The sequence below is a fragment of the Nicotiana tomentosiformis genome, chromosome 2 (genome assembly GCF_000390325.3).
Source record: "Nicotiana tomentosiformis chromosome 2, ASM39032v3, whole genome shotgun sequence".
In the NCBI taxonomy this organism is placed as follows: Eukaryota; Viridiplantae; Streptophyta; class Magnoliopsida; order Solanales; family Solanaceae; genus Nicotiana; species Nicotiana tomentosiformis.
Window position 1 is genome coordinate 68,463,617 of NC_090813.1, and position 26,003 is coordinate 68,489,619.

General features: G+C 37.3%; 3 protein-coding genes across 3 annotated transcripts; 1 reads left to right on the forward strand and 2 right to left on the reverse strand.

Annotated features, from left to right (window-relative positions):
* Positions 1 to 6,848: 6,848 nt before the first annotated feature.
* On the reverse strand, positions 6,849 to 7,448 carry LOC138904987 (uncharacterized). The gene has a single exon (XM_070193481.1). It carries the CDS (start codon positions 7,446 to 7,448, stop codon positions 6,849 to 6,851), a length of 600 nt encoding a protein of 199 aa, XP_070049582.1.
* A 9,649-nt stretch (positions 7,449 to 17,097) lies between these two features.
* Positions 17,098 to 23,737, forward strand: LOC104106692 (protein MALE DISCOVERER 2-like). The gene is made up of 14 exons (XM_009615293.4): positions 17,098 to 17,597; positions 17,815 to 18,250; positions 18,359 to 18,491; positions 18,675 to 18,746; positions 19,190 to 19,333; positions 19,444 to 19,587; positions 20,739 to 20,834; positions 20,899 to 20,951; positions 21,042 to 21,512; positions 22,191 to 22,381; positions 22,532 to 22,664; positions 22,763 to 22,917; positions 23,026 to 23,211; positions 23,326 to 23,737. Exons 2-14 carry the CDS (start codon positions 18,151 to 18,153, stop codon positions 23,584 to 23,586), a joined length of 2,139 nt encoding a protein of 712 aa, XP_009613588.1. The 5' UTR covers positions 17,098 to 17,597; positions 17,815 to 18,150; the 3' UTR covers positions 23,587 to 23,737.
* Positions 23,738 to 24,465: 728 nt separating this feature from the next.
* On the reverse strand, positions 24,466 to 25,436 carry LOC104106693 (protein DOG1-like 4). The gene has a single exon (XM_009615294.4). The coding sequence runs from the start codon at positions 25,363 to 25,365 to the stop codon at positions 24,652 to 24,654; it is 714 nt and encodes a 237-aa protein (XP_009613589.1). The 5' UTR covers positions 25,366 to 25,436; the 3' UTR covers positions 24,466 to 24,651.
* Positions 25,437 to 26,003: the final 567 nt, after the last annotated feature.

The window sequence follows — 26,003 nt, forward strand, 5'->3', positions numbered from 1 at the left end:
GCAGTCACACAAAATACACAACATGGGTAGTTTCAGATATCAAGTACGTAAAGCTGATCCATTTCGTGAAGGTTACTTCCAAATTGTCAGGCGTTAAATACACGCCTATATATCATTCTTGCTATAATTATTATGGTAATATTCCACTTTATTTTTGACTACTAGAAAATGTCTCAATACGTACGTAGTATATATTCTCTCCAACAGTCAGAGGGGCAAAGCTACAGTGTAGCAAGGTGATCAAATGAACAATCTTCGTCGGAAAATGTCGGAAAATTAACACTGTGTATATAGGTAAAATTTTGGATTTATATGCATGTAATACATATTGAACACTCTTGCAACAATGAAGATTCATAGCTCAGTGGTGGTCAAAATGGCCTCATGGGCACGGGTTCTCGAGCTTCACTCTCCATAATTTTTATTTATATTGTACAAGTTTAAACACCCTTGAAATATTTTCTAGATTCGCCACTTGAGTCTGTCCGACACAACCTTCCCCTTGATTCCTTTTTGTCCTCCATTTTTTCCCATCTCAATTTTTTCCACAAAGACTTTGGTGACTTAATATTTTATTTAAAACTTTTAATTATTACATAGGGGTGGGGAAAGTGAAAGAGAGGAGGAAGAAGGATAATATAAATCAAGTAGTACACGTATTATGCCTGACAACTTCCATCGGTACCGTTAAAATTAATGATATCATATGGGTTAATTTATATATTAGTTTTCTCGTAGTATATGTATTTTCTTTTTATACCAATTATTAATACAACTCGAGGTGACCCACTTTTACTCTCCATCATGCTATGTTGAACCCCAACCTATATTGGTCCGCTTTTATCCCTTATATTTCTACCTGTCTACTTATTTTGATATAACGCTCTAATTAAAAATTAAAGATAAGAATATTTCGTTTTCACATTTCATACTAAAATATATCTAACAAATATTAGGAGGATATAAAATTAATGCAATTATATTGAATTCCATAATATCCTGTGATTGAATTCCAAAAGGTTTGTGTGTCACATAGTATCTATTCATACATGCAACATACTGGGACGCTTGATGATCCAAACCACGAGCGCAACATGGTTGCTGATAGCTTAATTACATTATCGCTGCTGAGGCTTCCAATATATTCCAACATAATGTAAATACACATGCAATTATGTCAAAATATTACTCATTTTCGCGTTTAGAACAATTACTCATTTCCTAAGAAACTAGTACTGCAGACATTTTGCATTATATCAATATAATTACTTGGAACAACTTACAATTGTACTACTCTAATAACAGAGCGGATCCAGGATTTAAACTTTATGATTCATATTCACAATTCTATCACTTTCCAACTAATTTAATAGATTCAAATTTATTATTTGTACGTTTTCAATTAATACTTTTTGGATAAAAATACATAATATGAGCGAAAGATATGGGTTCAAATGAACCCATATAGCCTACACTTGATACACCTATATCTAATAACATAAAGTATTGCATGACTTAATGCATATATAATTTAATATCATCATCATATATTGTCCATAAAATTATGCAAGAATCAATTTTTTCTTATATGGGAGAAAATATGGGTTGATAGGATAGGTGCAAGACAATTATTTGGGATTTAACTCTAAGTAATTCACTTCTAATGTTCAAGTGAGTCTCTCGAATTCACTTAATTATCAGTACAATTGTTTAGTAGAAACTTCTCTCTCGATTAAGTCACAACCTCACAATATGAACCAATTTAAGCTCGATGAAGATATGCAAGAATTCGTAATGGATTGGTCTTTAGGAGAACCTCTTTCGATTATCCTCCTAATTAGGTTTAATCAAGGATTCAACTAGCCTCTTTCGATTACTGTGAAGAATCTATGAACTCAGCCAATAATATAGTGCAAGTATATCACGAGTTATGCCTCTCTCGATTACAAGAATAAGTGAACATAGATGCAACAATTTAATCTTCCCAAAACGATTCAAATACATAAAAATAGAGTTATAATTCACAAACAACCATCAATACACCAGATCCATCAAAACCCAAAAGGTTCTACTCTATAGACATAGAGAAGTTCTTCACAAATGAAATAAAAGTATAGAAAAATATAAATACAATCCAAAACCGGATCTTGAGTGAGGAAGGAAGGATGAAATCCTTGTGCTCTTGCTTATCCTACTTCTCCTTAGCTTCCTTGGGTCTAAGGTATGTCAAAAGTCCAGAAATTGTGTTTTTCCGTGTATTTAACTATCCCTCCAAATAACCCCGGACGAAAATACCCTTTTTAGCGGAAATGGGAAGATACTCTAATTATTTTGCACTACCGCATCGCGGCATGCGACGCACTTGTGGCAATTTCTAGAACGAGTTGCAAATCAATTTCTGGGCATATTTTACACAGCCGCGCCGCCCCATGTGGCGCAGTAGTGTATTTTTCGTAGAGTAATTCGCTTTTCTAGTTTTTGATAGCCAGACTTGGTGCTCGACCCCCGAATGTGATCTCGGTTTAATCCCTTGGGCTTCTACTCAGACTTCAAAGCTCCAAATATCTCGAATTTGCTCAGTAACATCTAAATAACTGGGAATCACTCTTACACGGCATAAAACACACAATAAGTGCAAAACACTATTAATTAAAGCTCAACGTAAGTAAAGTGCAGTAAATTAGAGTGCAATAAGTGACTATATTACGGGATTATCGCCTACCATCAATACCCCGCACTTAAACAATGGCTCGTTCTCGAGCAATCAAACTACACTTCACATAGACACGACCTTTTAAAATAACTCGCCTAACTCATCACACCAAGAATAATCAAAACAATTTAAGCACAATATTGTAACATCCTCGCCTCAAGATTTGACTCAAAAGCACCAAGCATTTTTCACAACCCGCTCACTTACTCTAACACAGAGGTCAATGACATTACCTCTCCTTCATGAATCGAGTGCCCTCACACACAATAGAGAGTAGTTTCACACACAATAAAGTTTAAGAACAGTTAGGAACTCAATATTGAAAGAATTCACTCATTCTCAGAAACAACATTCATATGCCACAAAAGATGCACCATAGGCTTGCCCGTAGTGTACTACTCTACTAATTGAGCTTATTCAGTCAAGGATCAAGTAGGATTTTAATTGGTTGTAATGTAGGCTGCGGGACGGGTAGGATACATTTAGATATAAGAGTAACTACACATCCCTAAGTATTTTTAATACATATACTTCAACTTTAAATCTCACACTTATGTCAAACTATAACTCCACATTCACATCTGTATATGTCAACTCCCAGCTTCTTTAAGCACAAATACATCATGAATTACTACTATCAATGAATATAAACTATTTCTTTTTTTATTTTCTTTTTCGATTCAAGTGGCTCATACTTTTTTTATAACAGTGCACCTTTCTCCTTATTTCAATAGTTCTACTCAAAAACCAAACCAACCACCCCCACACTTCAACTTTTACAAAGTTCATATCAAATCCAAGTGCTCACGAGAGATAAATGGTTCAAATAGATGGTCAATTCAAATAAAATGGTAAGGCTTGTAATGTGGTTACCAAAGAAACATGATTACAGGCTCAGCGGGTTTAACTACAATACATAACAATTTGGTGGGTAAAATATATAGTTGGCTCAACAAAGAAACGCCTATATCACTTCCAAGACTGAACAAATCTACTATTTTGCTTTGCAAACACACGGGGCAAGTTCTAGACATCAAATGCAATGCACAGAATACATGAAACCTCACACACACATGGCACATAATTCACACAGGATCGGACTCATCGAGACACTCTAGTCAAAGCAGTTAAGCAAAGTTAAGATCATACAATTTAAGGTACTTATACAAGAGTCAAAAACTAAGCCTAAGCATCACAACTAAAGCACTTACTATTCTTAAGGCATAATATAGTCAAGAGATATTGCTTTCATTTCAAATCACAACACAAGGTTTTCTACTCCAAAAAAAAATAAAAACTAACTACACCCGGTTCAAATAAAACCTTTAGAAAAGAACCGCGGCACAAATAAAAACCAAGGGGAATTAATACACTAACTACAAAAAAAAATCTTTTTGTCTTTTCCTTTTGACTTAAATCCCTCAAGAAACCTGTCGAATGACATCCATCGTTGGGAAAAAACAAAAAATTTAAAATTTTCAATCAATTGAATTACAAAAATACACTTATGCATTCTATACATATATACATACCCACCCCACACTTTAAATTGTGTCATGTCCCTATTACATACAGATAAAAAGCAAGAGGTAAGGAAAACTTCCCTGAACATCTAGTCAGATTTTGAGTCGAAGTTGGGCTCCATCCCTCACGCCCGAACTAATGCACACATCCATGCGGACAGCTTCTTCTCGGTCTTCTTTGGGTACATCCGCACTTATCATTTTCGCTCACCGCAATCTTCTCTTTCTCGCCCTTCACTTTCCACGCAACACTAACAGTTAGCTTGTTACACCATGTGCGTCCCAAGGTGACGTAATGAATAAGAAACTTGTTAATCATGATTTAAATGAGTTTAAAGTCATGATATGACTATATATGACATTTGTATATAATATATAAAGTTTTGGAAAAATCGGATTTAAGTTGCGGAAAAAAAACCGACTAAGGAGTTTTTCTGTAATAGAGTTTTTTGAGAAATAAATTTTGTATGCTATATTAGGTCTTTTTTGGACATATTATATACCAAATTGAAGGTCTACGAGTGTAGTTTCTAACGCATTAAACCGTTCATTGATACGATATTGGAGTAGTGAGATATCCATGTTTTTGTGAGACTGCACAAACAGTTCGGTTGGGACCCACTTGAGACGACCTTCGACCTTACATTTTTTTTAAGGTGTTTCATACTCATTGGGGGTCATTTTTCACCCAAATTGCATCTAACAGCTCTCCAAAACCCTCCCTAACATATCCCAAGATCTCAAGAACCAAACTCAAGGGAAATCAACTCAAATCATCATCAAAGGTGCTAAGGACTACAAGAGGATGCTTCTATGATGTTGTGGTGTAATTGAGGGCTATTGTGAGCTAAGTTGAGACAGGGTTTCGAGTTGTAGCTGTTGTCCAAGGTATGTATAACATCTTATTGATTGTGCCTAAGGTTAATCTTGTGTTGGTTGTGTTGTTTGAGTGAGAAACCATAAGATAGCACTTGGAAGAACATGGGATGTAGTTGTCTTTGGTTGGACTGTTTTGTGGCTAATTAGATGGTTTGTGGTGGCTGAAAATTATAAGAAATAATTTGATAATGTTGTGGCTGCTGTTTTTAAGCTTTTCTATTTGTTAATTAAGTTTATTGAAGAAGAAAAGATGAAAAACAAGTGATTGGCGATAAAAATTAAGGTACTGGGCGTATGGGGCTGTTTTGGAAGGCATTTTGTGGATGTTTTGAACTAGAAATAATATAGGACATATAAGTATGATGTTATGAAGGTTATAAACTAATTTATGAAATAAGATTTGGATTCAATTTATATCTTATTGTGAGTAAAAATGAGCTTACCGCTCAATTTAGTTGTTAAGATAATCGGAGAAACTCATATTGGATTATATTGTTGTTGTTGCTATTGTTGGTTATAGTTGTTGTTGGGCTGTTGATGACCCTTAGTGGTCTTTGGGATGTATTAAAAATAGGGGAGTTGTTGTCCGATTTTTCTTAAGCCATACGACTAGCCAAATACGATGGTATGACATTATATGTTAACAGCAATATCATTTCACTTGTTGTAGATGAAAGAAGTTGTGTTGAGCTTGGTTGAGTAATAAGGAAGAGATCATACTAGTATTTTAAGTCTATCCCTTCTTTCTTTTGGCATGATCCAAATGATACAAACGAAACGAGCAAAATACGCAACTTTCATAAATGACTCTATTCATAGAAATACTAGGGGTGTCTATATTCTTGATTCCCAATGTGAATTTTTATTATATCTTCTGTTCATAGGTCTCAGAAAACTACGTATTTGAAAAGTTTATCCGAAAGGCATATTGATTTTATGACATTCCGAGAAAATCTTATTAACGTATTTCTTATGCATTTCATGCATTTATACATGTACATTGGCCAATGACCAGATGGCGTTATATACGCGTATATTATATGTATATGGGATATAGAAAAAGGTTACGACGTTATATATGCACCACCACCCGATTAGCTGGTATACATTAATGATTTTTTCCACAGTAGCCGAGATAATATGATGGGATGCCCTCAGAGGCTTGATGATGTTATGAACGCATATACATATGCATGGTGTGACATTTATATGCATATGCATGGAATTGTAAATATAAATGATTCACATATCTAATTCAGACATACATGTTGAGTCTTTTACTTTATGTTTCTCTCATGTCTATTGTTTACTGATTTCATTCCTTACATACTTGGTACATTATTTGTACTGACATCCCTTTTGCCTGGGGACGCTGCGTTTCATGCCCGCAGGTCCCGATAGACAGGTTGAGAGTTCTCCTAGTAGGCTATCAGCTCAGCAGAAGGTGTTTGTGCACTTCATTTACTCTGGAGTTGCCTATTTGGTCAGTATGATTTGAATATGTATTGATTGGTATGGCGGGGCTCTGTCCCAAACTTTATGATATTTATGTACTCTTAGAGGCTTGAAGACATATGTCATGTATACGGATACTAGTATGACATTATATATCAAGTTGGGTCACCCTATATTGAGTATTTCCTCATGTTTTATTCTACTTATCTCATGACAACCTCTCGGGCTCATTTACCTATGATAGTATGATACGAAAGATACGTTATGTTGGTATTCGATTAAGTAAGATACCGGATGCCCGTCGCGGCCCATCGGTTTGGGTCGTGACATAGTTTATCCCTTTTTACCCCCGTTTCTACATCCATCTCAAAAGTCATAGTCTCATCGCCCACTCTAAGCATGAATTTTCTCTCATGTATATCTAATATTGCTCTACCCGTTGCTAGGAATGGTCTTCCTAGGATGAAGGGGGCCTTCTTGTTCTCTTCCATATTAACCACTATGAAATCCACAGGAAATACAAACTTATCTACCCGCACTAAAACATCTTCAACTATTCCCTCGGGTATTAGAGTCGTTTGGTCTGCCAGCTGCAAAGATATTGGTGCAGACCTTATCTCTTCAATCTCCTTCTCCAGTTTCATGTAAATAGATAGAGGCATTAAATTAATTGAGGCACCAGAATCACATAGAGACTTATCAAAAGTAGTAGTGCCTAAAGAGCAAGGTATGGTAAAACTCTCTGGATCTCCACACTTTTGTGGGAGTTTGTTTTTCAATATTGCACTGCAATGCTCTGTGAGCTTGACCACTGAGGTTTTCTCTATTTTCCTTTTCTTTGTTAGAATCTCCTCCAAGAACTTGGCATAAGCCGACATTTGTGAGAGCACTTCTGTGAATGGTAGGTTTACATGAACCTGTTTCAGCACATCTAGAAATCTCTTGAATTGCTTGTCCAGTTTTTTTTCCGACTCAACTTTTGGTGAAAAGGCAGCGCAGGCATATGCTTGCTCTTATCATGTTCCTCCCTTCTTGGTTTTTCCTCCCTTTTTTTCTCAGTTTTCATCGGGCCTTTATTTTTATCTAAATCACCCTTCAACTGCTTCCCGCTTTCTTTTTTAAAGTTCACATCATTTTGGATCGGGGTTGGATCTTTCAACACTTGCCCACTTCTCAGAGTTACAACATTCACTATTTCTTTGGGATTTCTCTCAGTATCGGCGTGAAGTGTTCCTAGGGCTCTATCCGACATTAGAGTAGCTAAATATCCAACCTGTTTTTCCAGTCTTTGAAAAGATGTACTCAATTCTTTGATAGGTGCATCATGGGCATCAAGCCTCTCATCTGTCTTGATAATGAAGGTCTTCATAAGATCTTCCATGCTGGATTGATTCGACTGTGGAGATTCATACTACTGCCTCTACTGATTTTGAAAACTTGTAGCTCCTTGTTCCTAGAATCTAGGGTTGTTTGTTTTCATGCATTTGCAGTACCCCCAGGTGAACTCCATGAAAAGCCGGGGTACCTCTGACCCATTGCATTATAGTTTCCTACAACATTCACTTCCTCAGTTGAGGCTTGACACTCATGGGTGGGGTGCCCTCTTTCACATATATCACAAGTTGCGTGGTGTACATTTTGCATCGAAGCTACAATTAGCTTCCGTATTTCTTTAGCCATAGCATCAAGTTGTACTTGCGCAGATGTAGTAGCATCAACTTGGTGAACACCAGTTGATTTTCTTCTTTCCACACTCTTAGAGGGCCACTGATTAGCATCTTCAGATAATTCATCAAGAATTGTAACTATATCCTCTGGAGTCTTCTTCATAAAAGGGCCTCCAACTGCATTGCTCAAAGTTCTACGCAAGGCCGGTGTCAATCCATCCCAAAAATCCTGGAGTTGTATCTAGAGTTCAATTTCGCTATGCTGACACTTTCTAACTATCTCCTTAAACCTCTTCCATTATTCAAAGACAGTTTCATTCTCTTTCTGGCAGAAGTTATGAATTTCTCTTCTAAACGTGCCCGTCTTAGCTGAGGAGAAATATTTATCAAGAAATTTTCTGGTCATTTTCTCTCATGTTCTAATTGACCCATTTGGCAAGCTTCGAAGCCACTGCTTCGCATCATCTTTAAGTGAAAAAAGGAATGCCCTTAAATACACTACATCTTGTGACACCCCATTATATTGAAAGGTGTTCATAATCTCCTCGAAGTCCATCTTAATAGCAAACACAATGACAATAAGCTCTTTTTCGGTAACAGTGTAATTAACTTGGGCATCATTCATGGTCTTACTAGCATAGTAGACCAAATGAAAAATCTTGTTGATACGTTGCCCCAAAACTACTCCATCCATTACAACACTAACATCGTACATGAGCTCAAAAGGAATACTCCAATTAGGAACGGTAATGATAGGAGTTGTTGTTAACTTGAACTTGAGCAATTCAAAGGCTCTCATGCAATCATCATTGAAGTGAAATTTAGTATCTTTCTCCAAAAGCTTGCACAAGGGGTTCACCACTTTGAAAAAATCCTTTATGAAGCATCGGTAGAACCCCGTGTGACCCAAGAAACTTCTCACTCCTTTCACGGATGTTGGAGGTGGAAGTTTAGAAATCACCTCTATTTTCGCCTTGTCGACCTCAATGCCCTTCCTTGAAACTTTGTGGCCAAGGACAATGCCCTCCTTGACCATGAAATGGCATTTCTCCCAATTCAATACCAAGTTCGTTTTTTCACACCTTGCCAATACTTTATCCAAATTTGCCAAGAAATCATCAAAGGAATCCCCGACTACCGAGAAGTCATCCATGAAGACTTCAGGTAGTCCTCTACCATATCCGTAAAGAACGCCATCATACACCGTTGAAAAGTGGCCGGTGCATTGTACAAGCCAAATGGCATCCGCTTGAAAGCGAAAGTGCCATATGGACAAGTGAAAGTTATATTCTCTTGATCTTCCGGGGCATTAAGAATTTAATTGTAGCTGAAATATCCATCTAGAAAGTAATAGAATGCCTTGCCGGCCAACCTATCAAGCATTTGGTCAAGAAAGAATAGTGAGAAATGGTCTTTCCTTGTGACTTTGTTTAGCTTTCGATAGTTCATACACACTCTCCACCCGGTCACCGTTCTTGTTGGAATCAACTCGTTCTTATCATTGGTGACCACAGTTATGCCCCCTTCTTCGGAACACATTGCACCAGAGAAGTCTACGAACTGTCAGAAATGGGGTAGGCAACCCCGACATCTAACCACTTTATGATCTCCTTTTTGACCACGTATTGCATGGCTTCATTGAGTCTCCTTTGATGTTCAATGGAGGATTTGGCATCTTCTTCCAAGTTAATCTTGTGCATGCAAAATGCGGGGCTTATTCCTCGAATATCCACCAAAGTCCAACCAATAGCTTTTTTCCTCTTGTGAAATACCGCCAATGTAGAGTCAACCTGCACATTAGTCAAACAAGAGGAAAGAATAACTGGTAAAGTAGAACAAGGGCCAAGGAATTCATACCTGAGATGTGGAGGCAATGGCTTCAACTCCAAGATAGGAGGCTTTTCAATTGAAGGCTTTGTAGGAGGAGCTTTCCTATTCTCAAGATCCAAGGAAAGCTTCCGGGGTACATAGTTATACGACCCCATTCCTTGCAAAGAATTAACACATTCTATGAAGCCATTCATCTCGTCATCATCAAAATTTAGCAAGACGGCCTCCAACATGTCACCCACATTAATTGTGGAACTTATATCATTAATAATCACATCGGTCACCAAGTCCACGAACGAACACGCTTCATTGCTATTCGGTTGCCTCATAGATTTGCACACGTGGAACACTACCTTTTCATCACCCACCCGGAAAGTAAGGTCACCGGCTTCCACATCAACAAGAGCCTTCCCCATAGCAAGGAAAGGTCTACCAAGAATAATCGGGACCTCATAGTCCACTTCACAATCAAGAATAACAAAATCCGTCGGGAAAATGAACTTATGAACTCGAACCAATATATCATCAATCACCCCCAACGGTCTCTTCATTGTACGATTGGCCATTTGTAATCTCATAGAAGTGGGTCTTGGTTTCCCAATTCCTATTGTCTTGAAAATCGAATAGGGCATCAAATTGATACTCGCCCCAAAATCACAAAGAGATTTTGCGAACTCGGCACTTCAAATGGTACAAGGAATTGTAAAAGCACCGGGATCTTCCAACTTAGGAGCCATCGAATGCACAATCGCACTCACTTGGTGAGTGACTTTCATAGTTTTAAAATTCATCGATCTCTTCTTTGTCACCAAGTCCTTCAGAAACTTTGCATATCCGGGCATTTTCTCCAAGGCTTCAACTAATGGCACATTTATCAAGAGACTCTTCATCATATCAATGAACTTTTTGAATTGATTCTCGCCATTTTCTTGGCAAGACTTTAAGGATAGGGAGGAGGTGGCTTAGGCAATGGTGCCTTAGCGTTTTGCACTACCGGTTCCGGTATGTCAATCACATGATCCCTAGATGGGTTCACATCCTCTTGAGTCTCTTCCACCATGTCATCAATATCAATCCTCACTTCCTCATTTGCGTGCACAACATTATTTGGGATCTCCTCTTCCTCTACTAGTTGCTCATCATCCACAAGTTGCCTTTGACTTGAGGTAGGTGCATTCCCACCTCTTCCACTTCTTATAGTAACGGCCATGGCATGTCCCGTATTGTTCTTACTCTTTGGGTTCACCACCGTATCACTTGGTAGTGCCCTCTTAGGATGAGAATTTAAATCATGAGAGATTTGACCTATTTGCACTTCTAAGTTTCGGATTGATGCGTTGTGTGAAGCAAGTTGGGCATCGGAATTGACACTCCATCATTTGCTTGAACATGTTCTCAATACGACCCATTTCATTGTTGGAGGAACTAAGACCATGAGAAGGATAAGGAGGTGGTTGCTCGGTTGTTGATTCATCGGGGGCCTTTGAAAACCCGACCCCTAATTTTCTTGGTTGTTGTTCCTCCCGCCTTAGTTGTTGCCTCCCCAATTGCCTTGATTGTTATTGTTTTGCCAATTCCCTTGGTTATTGCTTCCACTCCAATTGCCTTGATTGTTTCCACAATTTCAATTACTCTGGTTGTTAGAATTTCAATTGCCTTGATTATTTGAAGGTCTCCATTGTTGTTGACTAGGGCCTTGGAAGTTGTTTCTTTGTCCTTGAAAGTTGTTCACATATTGAACCTCTTCTTCTTGATCATTGTAAGAATCACCTTCACCAATTCCACTATCATCTTGCACAAAATTATCCACTCTTTGTTGCACTTGTGGACTCCTTGTTCTTCTCTTGTTCACCGTCATATTGACTCTCTCCATATCATTGACTTGCTTCGGGTTTTGTACTTGTTGAAGTTGAGCCTTTGCCAATTGGTTCATGGTGGTTGTCAACTCGGCTATGGCTTGCCTATGGTCATGTAGCTCTTTATGAAAAAGAATCACATTTGTATCACCTTGTGGAACATTGGCTCTAGATTGCCACGCCGATGAAATATCTGCCATCTCATCCAAAATATCACATGCCTCCGCATAAGGCGTAGTCATGAAGTTCCCACCGGCAAGTTGATTCACTACACATTGGTTGGTAGTATTGATCCCTCGATAGAAAGTTTGTTAAATCATGCTCTCCGTCATATCATTGTTGGGGCACTTTTTCACCATTGTTCTATACCTTTCCCGTATCTCGTGCAGTGGTTCATTGGGCTCTTGCTTGAATGCTAGAATTTCATCCCGAAGAATAGCCATGTGCCCAGGAGAGAAGTACTTTGAAATAAATTTCTCCGCTAGTTCATCCCAATTATGAATGGAATGATTTGGAAAATGTTCCAACCAATCTAAAGCTTTTCCCCGTAGAGAGAAGGGAAAAGGCCTTAGCCTCAAAGCATCCTCGGAGACATTTGTTTGTTTACTCTCCCAACACGTATCAACGCACCCCTTCAAGTGTTTATATGCATTTTGACCCGATGCACCGCTGAAGAACCCTCATTGCTCGAGCAAAGTGAGCATCACGTTGGTTATTTGAAAGTTGCCCGCCCTAATATGGGGTGGGACTATAACACTTGCATACCCTTCATTCGGCAACACCCGGTGTAGAGCCGCCTGTAGTAGATGTGGGGGTGGAATGGGTACATTATCTTGAGGCGGTCGGCCTCATCTATTGGCTTGAGGTTCAAGAGGGACCTCATCCATTTGATCATCATCAACGTCCACATCCCCCACGGCTATGTTTCCGAGCTCGTTGTTTGCCATGATTGCACCTATAATACTCACACGTTAGTAACAAGGAAGGAAAAGAAGATATTCCAAAAAATACCTAAATATATAGCTAACACTGTTTTTTTAGCTCCCGGGCAACGACGCTAAAAATTGATCTCGTACAATTTCACTCCTCTCTTTGAGGTTATGAAAGCGGTCGATGCAATAATAATACCCAACAATAGTCGGGGTCGAATTCCGTATGGAGCTATATGAATGGGTGTTAGTAGTATATATATTAGTGTGTGAGTTTGTATATCTAAATTTACACTTCTGCAATATTTGGTTTTGTTTGAAAATTTAAACTAAACTACGATTGCGATTTAAAGAATGAAACAAGGAAATTGTTTTTGGTTGTTTTTCAAATAATATAAAAGGTCTAGGGCTATGACCTTCACCTAGGTGTTTGCCTAATGGGTTGTAAACTTTAAAGCTTGTTTTATTGGTCGGGGTTTATTATAGCTATCAATACTCAAGTACCCATTCACTACCTCTCGGCCAGAGAATGATTTTGCCCAATTTGGCTTTCTTAAGTCCAAATGGGTATTGAACAAAACAGTTTATAATAAGCTTAAGTTGGGTTTTACTATTTCTAGGTTCAACCCTTTAATTGGGCTTATCAATCTCTTGATTGACCCAATTTCTTGCTAGCCAAGTTTTCCTAGACTAAGTCTCTCTTTCTCAAGTAGAGACCAAGTCAAATAGGAATGAAATAATGTTTGCAACCATTAATTCTTTAAGTAAAAGCAAGAACAAGGCTAGATAATAGACACCCAACCATAAACAAGCAATAAATCAAACACCCATTAAGTTTACACTCTAGGGTTGGGTCACAACCCTAGTAAAAATTTAGCTACTCATGCTTAAACTAGAAGAGATAGGAGAAAAAATGATAATTAAACCCATATTGATAATTAAAATGATGAAATCAATATTCAAAAAGCGCAAAATAGCAAAAACTACTAAAAAGAGTAAAAGAAATCGTCTACTGTAGCAGCTGATGTCAAAAGTTGACCTAAAAAAGTGAAACTCTTCTATTTATACAAAGCTGGAATTTTCGGACAAAAATGCCCTTTCGGAGGTTCTGCGGCCGCACAATTCCATGTGCGGTCCGCACTTTGCTTCAACTTGAATAGGTTCGAAATCTACGGCCACATAATAATGAAGTGTGACTGCACTGCCCTCTTTATGCGGTCCGCACAATAATGTCTGCGGCCGCACTTTGTTCTTCTGTGGTCCTCACATGGAATTGTGCGATCGCGTAGCTCTTTTTCTACGACCGCACAATAATTATGCGGTCCGCACTTGTGTTGGACTGGAGGTGCAAGTTCTCTAAACTTTTGCTCTGACCCAGCTTCTGCGGCCGCACAATTCATGTGCAGTCCGCATCTTGAAACATTCTCTGATGGAATTGCTTCATGACCTGCGGCATGAGATGATATTCTGCGGTCCGCACTTTGAGCTTTTGTGCATGTTTTTGTTCTTGAGTTCAGATTACTCCTTCTTGAGTTGGATTTCATTTCGGGAGCTCATCTTCCAATATTCCTGAAATTAAGTACATTTCATCAATTTTCGGGAACACAATTAAGCATTTTTAGACTAAATGAAAGCTAAAAGGCGCTAATAAGTAGTCAAAATTCTAACTTATCAACAACGCAGCTGTTTTGAATGGTTTGAAGCAAACCTTGCTTTAACTCAAAATTATTGGCTGCAATTAGAGGTGGTCTAACACTTGACAATTCTTGATTGTCGACTGGTCTGGCATAGTCACCCAATGCTCTGCCAGGCCTTGGTAGCGCATTCTTGAACTGGTCTTCGATAAAGGGTTGATTTAGATTGAATCTTCGACCTCTATTTTCTTCGACAGTTTCCTCAACATCTCTATGGGTTGCCTCAGCAGCTATCCTTGCAGCTGCCTCGACCTCATTGTCATCATTATTAGCCACGTGTTCTTGGGTTGAAGGTTGTCCCAAGAACCTTACGGTGAACTCTTTCTCTTTCCTCAATTGTCACATGTGTTTTTCCAATTCCGATTTGTAGGGTATTACTTCTCTACAAAAAGATCGTGTCATACACCACAGACTTAACCTATTGCATGCACACGAAGGAGAAATCCTTGAAGAATAAAAATAAAAGTAAAAATAAAAATAAATTCCTGAATTAGCACTACAAACTATTTCAAACACTATCGATTTCCAATCCCAGGCAACGACGCCAAAATTTGATGAGCGCAAAACTTAAATTGTGCTCGCTAGTCAAAGATAGTATAGTATAATTATCGTATCCACAGGGATTTGATTAAAACAGTATTATTGTAGTTTGTAGCTAGATTCCTATCTAGAAGAATCAACAATGGGGATTTATATAATTAATAATCTAAAATCTACAATTATTGACTAATGACAATCACAACAAAGGTAAGCAAGGAAGTTATCAATGGGAGAAAATATGGGTTGATAGGATATGTGCAAGATAATTATTCGGGATCTAACTCGAGATAATTAACTTCTAATGTTCAAGTGAGTCTCTCGAACTCACTTAATTATCAGTACTATTGTTTAGTAGAAACTCCTTTCTCGATTAAGTCTCAACCTCACAATATGAACCAATTTAAGCTCGGTGAATATATGCAAGAATTCGTAATGGATTGGTCTTTAGGAGAACCTCTTTCGATTATCCTCCTAACTAGGTTTAATCAAGGATTCAACTAGCCTCTTTCGATTACTGCGAAGAATCTATGAACTCAACCAACAATATAGTGTAAGTATATCACAAGTTATGCCTCTCTCGATTACAAGAATAAGTGAACATAGATGCAACAATTTAATCTTTCCAAAATGATTCAAATACATAAAAATAGAGTTATAATCCACAAACAACCATCAATATACCAAATCCATCAAAACCCAAAAGGTTCTACTCCATAGACATAGAGAAGTTCTTCACAAATGAAATAAAAGTATAGAAAAATATAGATACAATCCAAACCTGGATCTTGAGTGAGGAAGGAAGGATGAAATCCTTGTGCTCTTGCTTCTCCTTCTTCTCCTTAGCTTCCTTAGGTCTAAGGTATGTCAAAAGTCCATAAATGGTATTTTTCCTGTGTATTTAACTATCCCCCCAACTAACCCCGGACGAAAATATCCCTTTTTAGCGAAAATAGGAAGATACTCTAAGAATTTTACACTACCGCGCGGCATGCGACGCGCTTGTGGCAATTTCCAGAACGAGTTGCAAATCAGTTTCTGGGTATTTTTTACACAGCCGCGCCGCCCCATGCGGCGTAGTAGTGTATTTTTCGTAGAGTAATTCGCTTTTCCAGTTTTTGACATCCAGACTTGGTACTCGACCCCCGAAATACGATTCCGGTTTAATCCCTTGGGCTTCTACTCAGACTTCAAAGCTCCAAATAGCTCGAATTTGCTCCGTAACATCTAAATAACTCGGAATCACTCATATACGGCATAAAACACACAATAAGTACAAAAACACTATTAATTAAAGCTCAATATAAGTAAAGTGCAGTAAATTAGAGTGCAATAAGCGACTAAAAAACAGGATTATAACCTACCATAAGCAAAAACGCATGGATTAATTTTTAATCCTTTTAACCAAATTCATAGTATTACATTTGTTTAGTTTTAAGTGACATTATTTTCTTATTACTTTATTTTTACAAAAATATTATCTTTTTATATTTAAAAATAATTTAACTTTAAATTTCTTATTGTACTTTTAATGAGAGGTTTTCATAGCCAAAAAGACTATTATGACTATTTAAAATTAAATTTTAAAGTCTTCTTACCATATAAATCTTATAATACGTTTAAGATCACAATTTTAAAAGTGTTACTTTCTTTCTTAAAATCTATAACCGAGTCAAATGCACATAATTAAATTGGAAGAGATTTAGTATTATCTTATACATGATTCTATAAATTAATTTTTAAATCCTCCCAACCAATTAATCCTTGTTGTTTGCTATTTGCCAGCTCAGGAGCTAGAGGATAAGAGCAAGGCACACAACATGCTGTGTAGGACCCAGTCAACTTCCGTAAAAGTACCGCCCTATTAATTCGGATGTGGGGCCTACCCGGCCGGCGGTTTACAGTTAACCGATACGCTCATCTACATGTGGGCTCTCCTTATTCATAAAACAAAATAATCTTTAAACCATATTCTAAATTGGTTAAAATATAAAACAAAGAGGAAACCCCCCCCAAAATTGAAAAAGAAAAATACAAGGCGAAATGAGAAAACCAAAAGAAAAAAATTCTGCGGAGAGAGAAAAAGTATTTTCCCCCCATTTTTCCATTTTTGTCCTCTTGTTCCTCCTCAACTTCTTTCAGAGAAATGGTCGAAGAGAGGTTCTTGTTTTGAGATCATCCTGCAAAGGGCAGTCAAAGGAAAGAAAAAAAAAGCTACTCTATTATTTGGAAAATCAAAAGATTTTTCCTTGTGTTATTTCAAAATTTCTTCTTCAATCTCTGTTATTTCTATATATTTTAACCACAAAAAAAAAGATACAATTTTTTTTTCTTTTGCTGCCTTTTGGTGTCTCAAAATAAAATTTCAAATTTGTCCGACCACCTGCATTTTCCTATTGCAGTTGTTTGAAAAATAGTATTATTTCAAGAAATGTGACAAATTGACATTTTTACTTCTGCAACAAAAGTAGCTAAAAGATTTCATTGACTACCTTTTGTGTCCCCTACTTTCTGGTAAGTTTTATTCTTTTGCATCTTTACATTTTACCATCTCTTGGGTTTTTGGATTTTTGCTTTTCTGTTGATTTCTTGCAAATATAGTTATTCTCTGATGATCTTTTTCCGTCCCCCTCTAATGGTTTGGCTTGTGAAATACTCCTATTTTTTGCCACTCCCTTTTCAAAAAACAATTTTTACTGATTATTTGCTATTCTGCCTATGCATTTTCCAGGTAAAGGTTGAATTTTGGAGATTCATCAACCTGAGTTTGTGCAATTGTTTGGTGAAATTGGAGGTGGTGTTGTAGCCTAAACTTTAGAAACTTAGAAAAATGAGAGACCCCAATTTTGTCAATTGTATCAATATGGTTAATATTTTTCTTTATTTGGTAATATAGTTTGTGTATAGTGTAGAACTTTTATAGACAAGTAAATAGTGGTGTACTTGCTCTTGTTTTTTTATAACTTAGTGATTTCAATTGCTTGGAGAGTGTGGCACTTTGTATAGTGTTAGCAGATATTGTTACTGCCTTAACCACTGGTACACATAACATATTGTTCTGCAAGCCATGGGGGGTAGATGGAATACATATGGAATCAAGTTATCGTTTCTTGCTCTTTTGATTATCGTTTTGGACATTCGCGGTTGTTGTTCTCTTAATTCTGAAGGTAATTCTTATACTTGGACAGCTCTACTGGTTTTGTGTCTCTGTCTTGGCTAGTTTTAAGTATTTGGTATGTTTCTTGTTTGCTGACTATTGTTGGTGTGAGAAACAGGATTGGCATTACTGAGATTCCGAGTGAAAGTGGATTCTGATCCATATGGCATTCTTGAAAACTGGAATCCAGATCATTGTGACCCATGCGTGTGGTCTGGTGTCCAGTGTAAGGATGGTAAAGTGCAAATGTTGTAAGTCCCTTGTCACACATACCCAAAATTCCGTAATGTTATCTGTTCGTTAGTGTTTGTTGCTTTACTGTCAACAAGTCTGTTGAAATGATAATGACAATCAATGTGAAAACACTGAGTTGTGGGTTTTAGTGTTTGTGGGGTTTCATATATTGTTAAATTATTTGTCTGTTCTCTGTTTAGGGACCTTCACGGATATTCATTGAAAGGAATACTCGCACCAGAACTTGGAAATCTCATTCACTTAAAATCACTGTAAGGTTCAGCTATACTTACATGGATCTGGTTTTAGTCTAAGAACAATATCTAGTGTGCTATGTTCATAGAACTAATACTTCCCGATCTAGGTCAACACTATCTTATCCCTATACAATTTGAAATTGCATCGAATTTACATATTAGTACAGTTTTCCATTTTTGTTTCCATTTGTTACTTAGGAGCTGTCTCATAATATAAAGAGTGTCATATACATTGGAGTGGAGGTCTGCCAAATAAAAACTTACCTTTTTTTTTTGTCAAAGAAAACGTGCGAAAGTAATTGGGTAGATTTTTTCCTATTTCTTTTTTTACAAAGAGTAATTGGGTAGATTTCTGGTAATCATAGCTTCACCATCCACTGTTCTGCATCTATGTACTATGTATAACTTGTTTTAGAATTTTAATAATTTTTCTTCTTCTCTGAATGCTTTTCGTCCAGTGTGCTTTCTGAAAACCATCTCTTTGGTCCTATTCCTAAAGAATTTGGACGTCTCAGAATGCTGGAGGTGCTTGACTTGAGGGATAATAAGTTGAGTGGAAGAATTCCAGCAGTAATAGGAGATTTGCAATCACTTAGAAGATTGTAAGCTGATAATTTGTCGTGTCTTTGTGCTTTAATATGTTTGTATGGATGTATGCAAAACCATTGCTAACAAAATGCTCTTGAATTGTGCTTGATGCTTTTTGCCGCAGGTTGATTTGTGACAATAACTTCAAAGGGAAGGTTCCTGTGGAAATTTGGAAGCTTCATCTGCTCTCAGAATTTCAAATTGATGATTACCTCACCTCTGGTGTTGCTTCCGGAAATGGCTGCATAAACAGAAAACTTGGGCATTGGTAAGACTCCTTTAGTTGTTTGTCCTTTTATCTTCATCTTCCAGTTGTGCTACATTTTAAAGTTGTATCTATGTTCAATGATATTGCAAGTGCATAAAATCTGTATTCAAGACATTTGAGAAACATATGCCAATTTTCTACTTTCATAATAACCTACTTTAGTCTTTCAAAAGCGGCTCACTGCCTCCTGCAATAAGTTCGTTAGTAAAATTCAACCGATGACAACTTATCCTTTGGAGAGGCTTTGAAGATCTTTGGAACATTTTCTATGCAGATAGTGGCCCTAATAGTCTCTCATACTTTCTTTAGAATTCAAGCTTTTGGCTGTTGTATAGCATGGGGAACAACTTAACAGTATTGATGATGGATGACATCTGGAAAATTGGAAGTAGAGCTTGGACTTGATGGGGGAACTCAATGCTTTCATCACCCATGTTTGTGAATCTGGGTTTCTGCTTTGTCATGTTTCCAATATCGTTGTTGTATGTTTGAGATCTTATAGCAATAGTTGTCTTGCACCATTCTGTGGCTAGGCGTGTGAGGATGAGGAGTGCAATTGCATTTTCACTAGTATGTGGAAATTCTTCCTTCCATTTCTCACATGCTGGTTTCTTCACTTCCCTTCTCTAAACCATCTTCGATGCCCCTATAATATTTAGAGGGGATTGGATCTTAGTGTCTCTGTATCTGCGATTCATCTATCTGTGACATTTTCTCATTCATCAATATAACCATCTGTTTATGTCTCATTGCACATTTCTCATTCTCTTGACTTTTCTGTATATTGTCAACTAAAATTGCTAGGTATGCAACTAGACTTTGCCATGAGCAGAAGAACACTTGATTTTATAGTATGCCTGTTTTGCAACATGAAGAATTCAGCTGACTATAACTATAAGCACAAATGTATTCTATTGGTCCTGTTGACTCTGTTTGAATTCGGGATCTAGGCACTCTTGGATAAGTAACTTCAAAGTTTTAGCTAAGTAACTTCAGTTTTAGATTTATAACTGGTGTCAGAGTACTAACTACTAAAACGTTTAGCTTGGTGTGAAAATTACCATCCATTTAATATGCTTTCATTTTACTTCTCAGTCAGATGCTTTGTATTTCATGCTTCGCTCTGAAAATTTGTTGCCTTTTTATGACAGCATCAGGCGTGGAAGTTTGAGACGATTTAAGACCATAGGCTCCTTTATCAGACCAATTAAAGGGACGCTAACGTGTTATCTTAGTTTCTTCACACTGTAAGTAACTAAATAGGTTTCTTTCACCTTTATGCTTTCTAAAATTTTATTTTGTTTCCTAAAGGTTCCCTGGCTTTTTGGGTGATCATGCAGACTTATGCTCTGACAACCTACAAGGTGAGTGAAAATCATTTTATGTGACACCTTTTATTGGAATTTCAAAGAAATGTACACAAAAAGAATATGCTATGTTCTTTTGTTTGGCAGGTTCACTAAGGCCTCACTTCATCCACGCTGTACAGAACCAAGGAAACACTGTACGTCGTAAGTTAGTTGAACAATCCAGTAACCTTGCTGCTGTTCCTGCAAATGGAGGGAAACCATTAGGACCTATTGTTCCTATGCCAAGCAGCAGAAGTAGTGGTTCCTTTCGTGCTTTACCAAATACTGAGGGAACTCCTCCTCCTCCTCTTCCGACTATACCATCCTCACCTCGACAACATGAGCCTCAAACTCCTCAGGGACACTCTAATGGTGCCGTTAAACAGCCAACTGCTGGTCATGCCCCACCTGGTAGAAAATCTGCAAGTACATGGAAGTATATAGGAATTGGCATTGGGGCTTTTCTGGTTGTTATTTTTGTGTGTCTGATCTTCATCTGCAAGAGCAAAGCTGTGCAAACAATAGGCCCTTGGAAGACTGGATTGAGTGGACAGCTGCAGAAAGCATTTATTACAGGTACTTTTGATTAAATGTTGTGTCAAAACTGATGACACTGCTGGTATTCTGTCCAAGATCCATATGATCTAGTTCAACTGTTGGGTGCATTTTTTTCTCAGGTGAATATAATCCCAATCTTTGACGCTTATTATAGCCCATTCCGAGGCTTCCTGTACAGGAGCCTAATCTTCTTCCTATTCATTGTCTGTTGTGAAGTATGATGCATTTTTAGGGTTTGTTAATGCCACTTCTCTCTCCAACCTCGGATTTGAAGTTCACGTGTCAGGGCAGGAGTCAAGCTAGTTGATTAGCTGCATTAAATGATAGTTTTATGAATGGATTGTTATTCGAAATAATGGGGACACAAATTCGAAATATTGGGGACTAACATTTTTATTCTTTGGGGAAATGAAAATGTATTTTTAGCCTCGAGTTAGGAACATATTCCCCTCTAATTGTTTTGTAGGAAGGATTGGCAGAGTTGATAATCTACGAGTGAGTTAACTTTTTACATCCCTGTTTGAGATAACATTTGTAGGTAGAAATTATGAATAATCATTCTTGCATCAATTTTACTTTCTTCAGCTCACTTCCCTACGTAAATGTACATTGTTCGATGACAACCATAAGAAGGTGAATACTTAATTTAGTACTCATATTTTGTTTCTCATGTCTTGTGCATGAAAACAATTGTAGGGGTCCCAAAACTAAATAGGTCCGAGCTTGTAACTGCATGCGAGGAATTTAGCAACATCATTTGCTATCAAGATACATTTACTGTCTACAAGGGAACTCTATCCAATGGAGTAGAGATTGCTGTTGTGTCAACTCCTATAAATTCTCTGAAAGATTGGTCCAAACGTTCTGAATTGGCCTTCAGGAAGAAGGTTAGTTTATCATCTCTTTCACAAATAAAAATGCTGCTAAGTAATTTCTTACTTGTCTCACTCTTTCTGTAGTGACATCCTAGTTGTCTCTTCACTTCTTTTCAATTACATTTACTTAATATGATGTTGAATTATTGTGCGCTTGGATAGATCGATTCACTTTCAAGGATAAACCACAAGAATTTTACTAATCTAATTGGATACTGTGAGGAGGATGAACCTTTCACAAGGATGATGGTCTTTGAGTATGCTCCAAATGGAACTCTTTTCGAGCATCTGCATGGTAAACTAGTTAGCAGTGCGAATATTAGTTTAATCATTTACGATGGTAGTGTGATTTAGTTTTTAAGTAATGAAAACTAACATATTTTGTGGTTTCAGTTGAAGAAGCTGACCCTCTTGACTGGCCTGCAAGAATGAGAGCTATAATGGGGACAGCATATTGTCTTGAGTACATGCACAATTTGAATCCTCCATTGTACCATTCTGATGTGAATTCACAGGCCATATTTTTTACTGACGATTATGCTTCTAAGGTGTGCTTCATTACGAATACATATAGTAAATTTCCGTATAGCATATATATGTCAACAAGACATTTCATATACAACAATGAATTTAGAAGAATACTTTTGGTTTCACAGATTACACAGCTTGCTTTCTGGTCTGAAATACTAGTCAAGTCAAAGTCCGCCAGTGGTGATATAGAAAACTCTGAGCTGCCACCACTTGCTGATCCCGACACAAATGTCTATAGTTTTGGGATCTTGTTGCTGGAAGTAATTTCTGGAAAGTCGCCTTACTCAGAAAGAGAGTCTCTTTTGAACTGGGTAAATCTCAATTCTATTTTATATGATCTCCTTTTTTGGCTAGGTCTTGATATCTACCTAGTTTGTTTTAATGAGAAGACTAGTGAAACTTTGTTAATTCATTGCTTTGTTTAGGCGGAGCAATACCTTAATGATAAGCAGAACCTGAGCAGCTTGGTTGATCCAACATTGAAGGCCTTCAAAAATAATGAGCTTATGGTTATATGTGAGGTAATAAGAGAATGTCTTCGAGAAGATCAAAGGAAAAGACCAACTATAAAGGAAGTCGTTACAAAGCTAAGGGAAGCGATTGATATATCACCTGAGGCTGCAGTTCCAAGTCTATCTCCCCTCTGGTGGGCTGAACTCGAGATTCTATCCTCTGAGGCAGCTTAAACCTGACTAGTGTGTCTATTTTTGTAAGTCGAGCATTGCGTTGCTATGTATGAAATATGAATGCACAAAGATATACCTCACTAATGTCAACTGCAAGTTCTTCTTAACCATTTTTCTGTTTCTAATATATATTAGTTCATTCTTTCGAAAATCCTTGCATGTCTACTTTTCCTTATGTGGGATATTTGTATGATGCATTCTCTTTCGTGATCAAAAGCTGGTTTTAACAGAGGATTTGAACAGGGTGTTCAGTGTTATCAAATGCCTCTACCTCTTTAACATTTCTTCAGTATAGGTTCATCCGTTCATGGAAGTTGCGGTAAGTTTCCTATTTTTTCTTGATTTAATTTCCAGGTTGTCAAAGTTCCATTTGTTTGCTTTACACACCCAAGTGTCAAGAAGTCTGGTCTTGTTATACTTGCATGAATTTCTTATCTGTTGTTTGTTTTTTGGGTTTTGCTTTATTTTGTATAATAATGTGGAGGGCTACTGAAATCTGCTTATTTTTGCCATGTAAGAAGCAATGTGTTTTATCTTGATTTGCAAGTTTTACATGTGTTGCTTATATATCTTTACTTTCCTTTGGCTATCGATTGGAATATTATGATCGGCTGTTATTTATTTTTCAAGATTCTCTATTTATCTTATTCTTTTGTCTTTTATTGCACTGATGTTAGGCTACGTTTGAAGAATGAGTAGGGATGTGTGAAAGAGAAATAGGATTTTGATGAATAAAAGAGAAAGGTGCGGTTGTATCAGGAAGAGAGGAACGGGGTGTATCTGTATTGTTTAAAGTACGTATTTTGACCAACTTGAGATGTCTAAAAAACTCGTGAAATGCCAATTTCCTTGCAATTTGCACGATTAAGCTAAAGATAATTTTGTCTTTTTTAATTTTTCGACTGTCAATCAAACATTAACAGAATATGTAACAAAAGCTAAAGAGCCGTTCCAATAAAAGAAAATTTCATGAAAACAGACATCATCCTCTACTCTCATACTAGCTAAACCTAACCAAATTGTACAAGAAAACTATAATATATTAATATTCATTAAAGTTTCAAACTAACTGCAAAGATTTTCTTTTTTTCTGCCCCATTTCCTCATCTGTATTTGAAGCATTGAAATAGCAGCCAAGAGACCCACACACTGTGTAGGATTCAAGATATCCAACAAGCCCTTCAACGTCTTAAGCCTAACGCAATCAGCCATTTTCATCACCCTCTCTAAACTTATCATTAATCCTTTCAACGCCACCTCTACTAGCCCATCCAACTGATTATTTAAGTGAGAGTCACTAGTGCAACCACTTGTTCTCACTCTAGTACTGCTATTTAACCTTGCCAATTCCACCATTTTTCTGTCTCCCAAAGCCACTTGTTGCCTTTCCATTTCTCTTTCTACTCTCTCTTCCTCTGCTCTAATTTTCACCTTCAAAGCATCAATACTCTTCACCTGTTCATCACTCAACTCGGAAGTAGCACCAACTAGCAGGCGAAAGGCCATTGATGGCTTCCAGCCAGTGACCCATAAGTATGCATTTTCCAAAGGGCTTAACCAAACTGGATTGAAAAATGACAAGATATCTTCATGTGCCGCTGCCCATTTGGCAGTATAGTAGTCTTTGTGATGTGCGGTCATTTTGTTTACCAAGGTTTCGTGATCTTTGACGTGTGAAATTTCCTTTGGAACAATGAGAAGTAGCCTGAGGAACTCTTCAAGTTGACTCATCCAATTCTCGAAGTAGTTGGAGAAGTTTTTCTCAACTTGGGTTGTCATTTTTTTTTATAATATATAGTAAACGAGAAAACTGATACATTAAAATGTGTTGAACAAGAAAGAGAAGAATGCCAAATATATACAGTGAGATGACAAGTGCCACGTACGCTGCAAAGAGTTGCATGCGTGGCTTGTGGGATATTAATGAGTAAGAGTAGTATTTTTGACGCTTTGCACAAGCTTAGAGGCCAGTGGTGCTCTTTGAATGAGTTGAAGAGGCAGATTTGGGTGGGGTGAGATTAATTGGGATGCATGAACAGTAAGTGTAGGCAACCCCATTGGAACGTGTCAAGAAGAGAGCTTATTTGTGTTGAACACGTGGTGCTTCCATATGTAACATCTGCAACATCTTCATCATCATTCATCACCATCAATCACAACATAAAGGCAACCTAATGATATCAGATCAGGTGGCAAATTAAGTAGGTGTCTGCTTTGTTTTATTTTTGTTTGGTTTTCGATATTTCCCTATATTTCTTAGTGTACGAGGAAGTCGTTAAGTCCTAATCGGATATGTGAAGCCCATCTGATATTCTGTGTTTCTATTCGGAACTAGTTGGAGGCAGAGCCCGGGCCCAAGACCTTATTAGTTTTTGATTTAATGTATACAACTTTTCTTCGCTGAATGTGAAACAAAT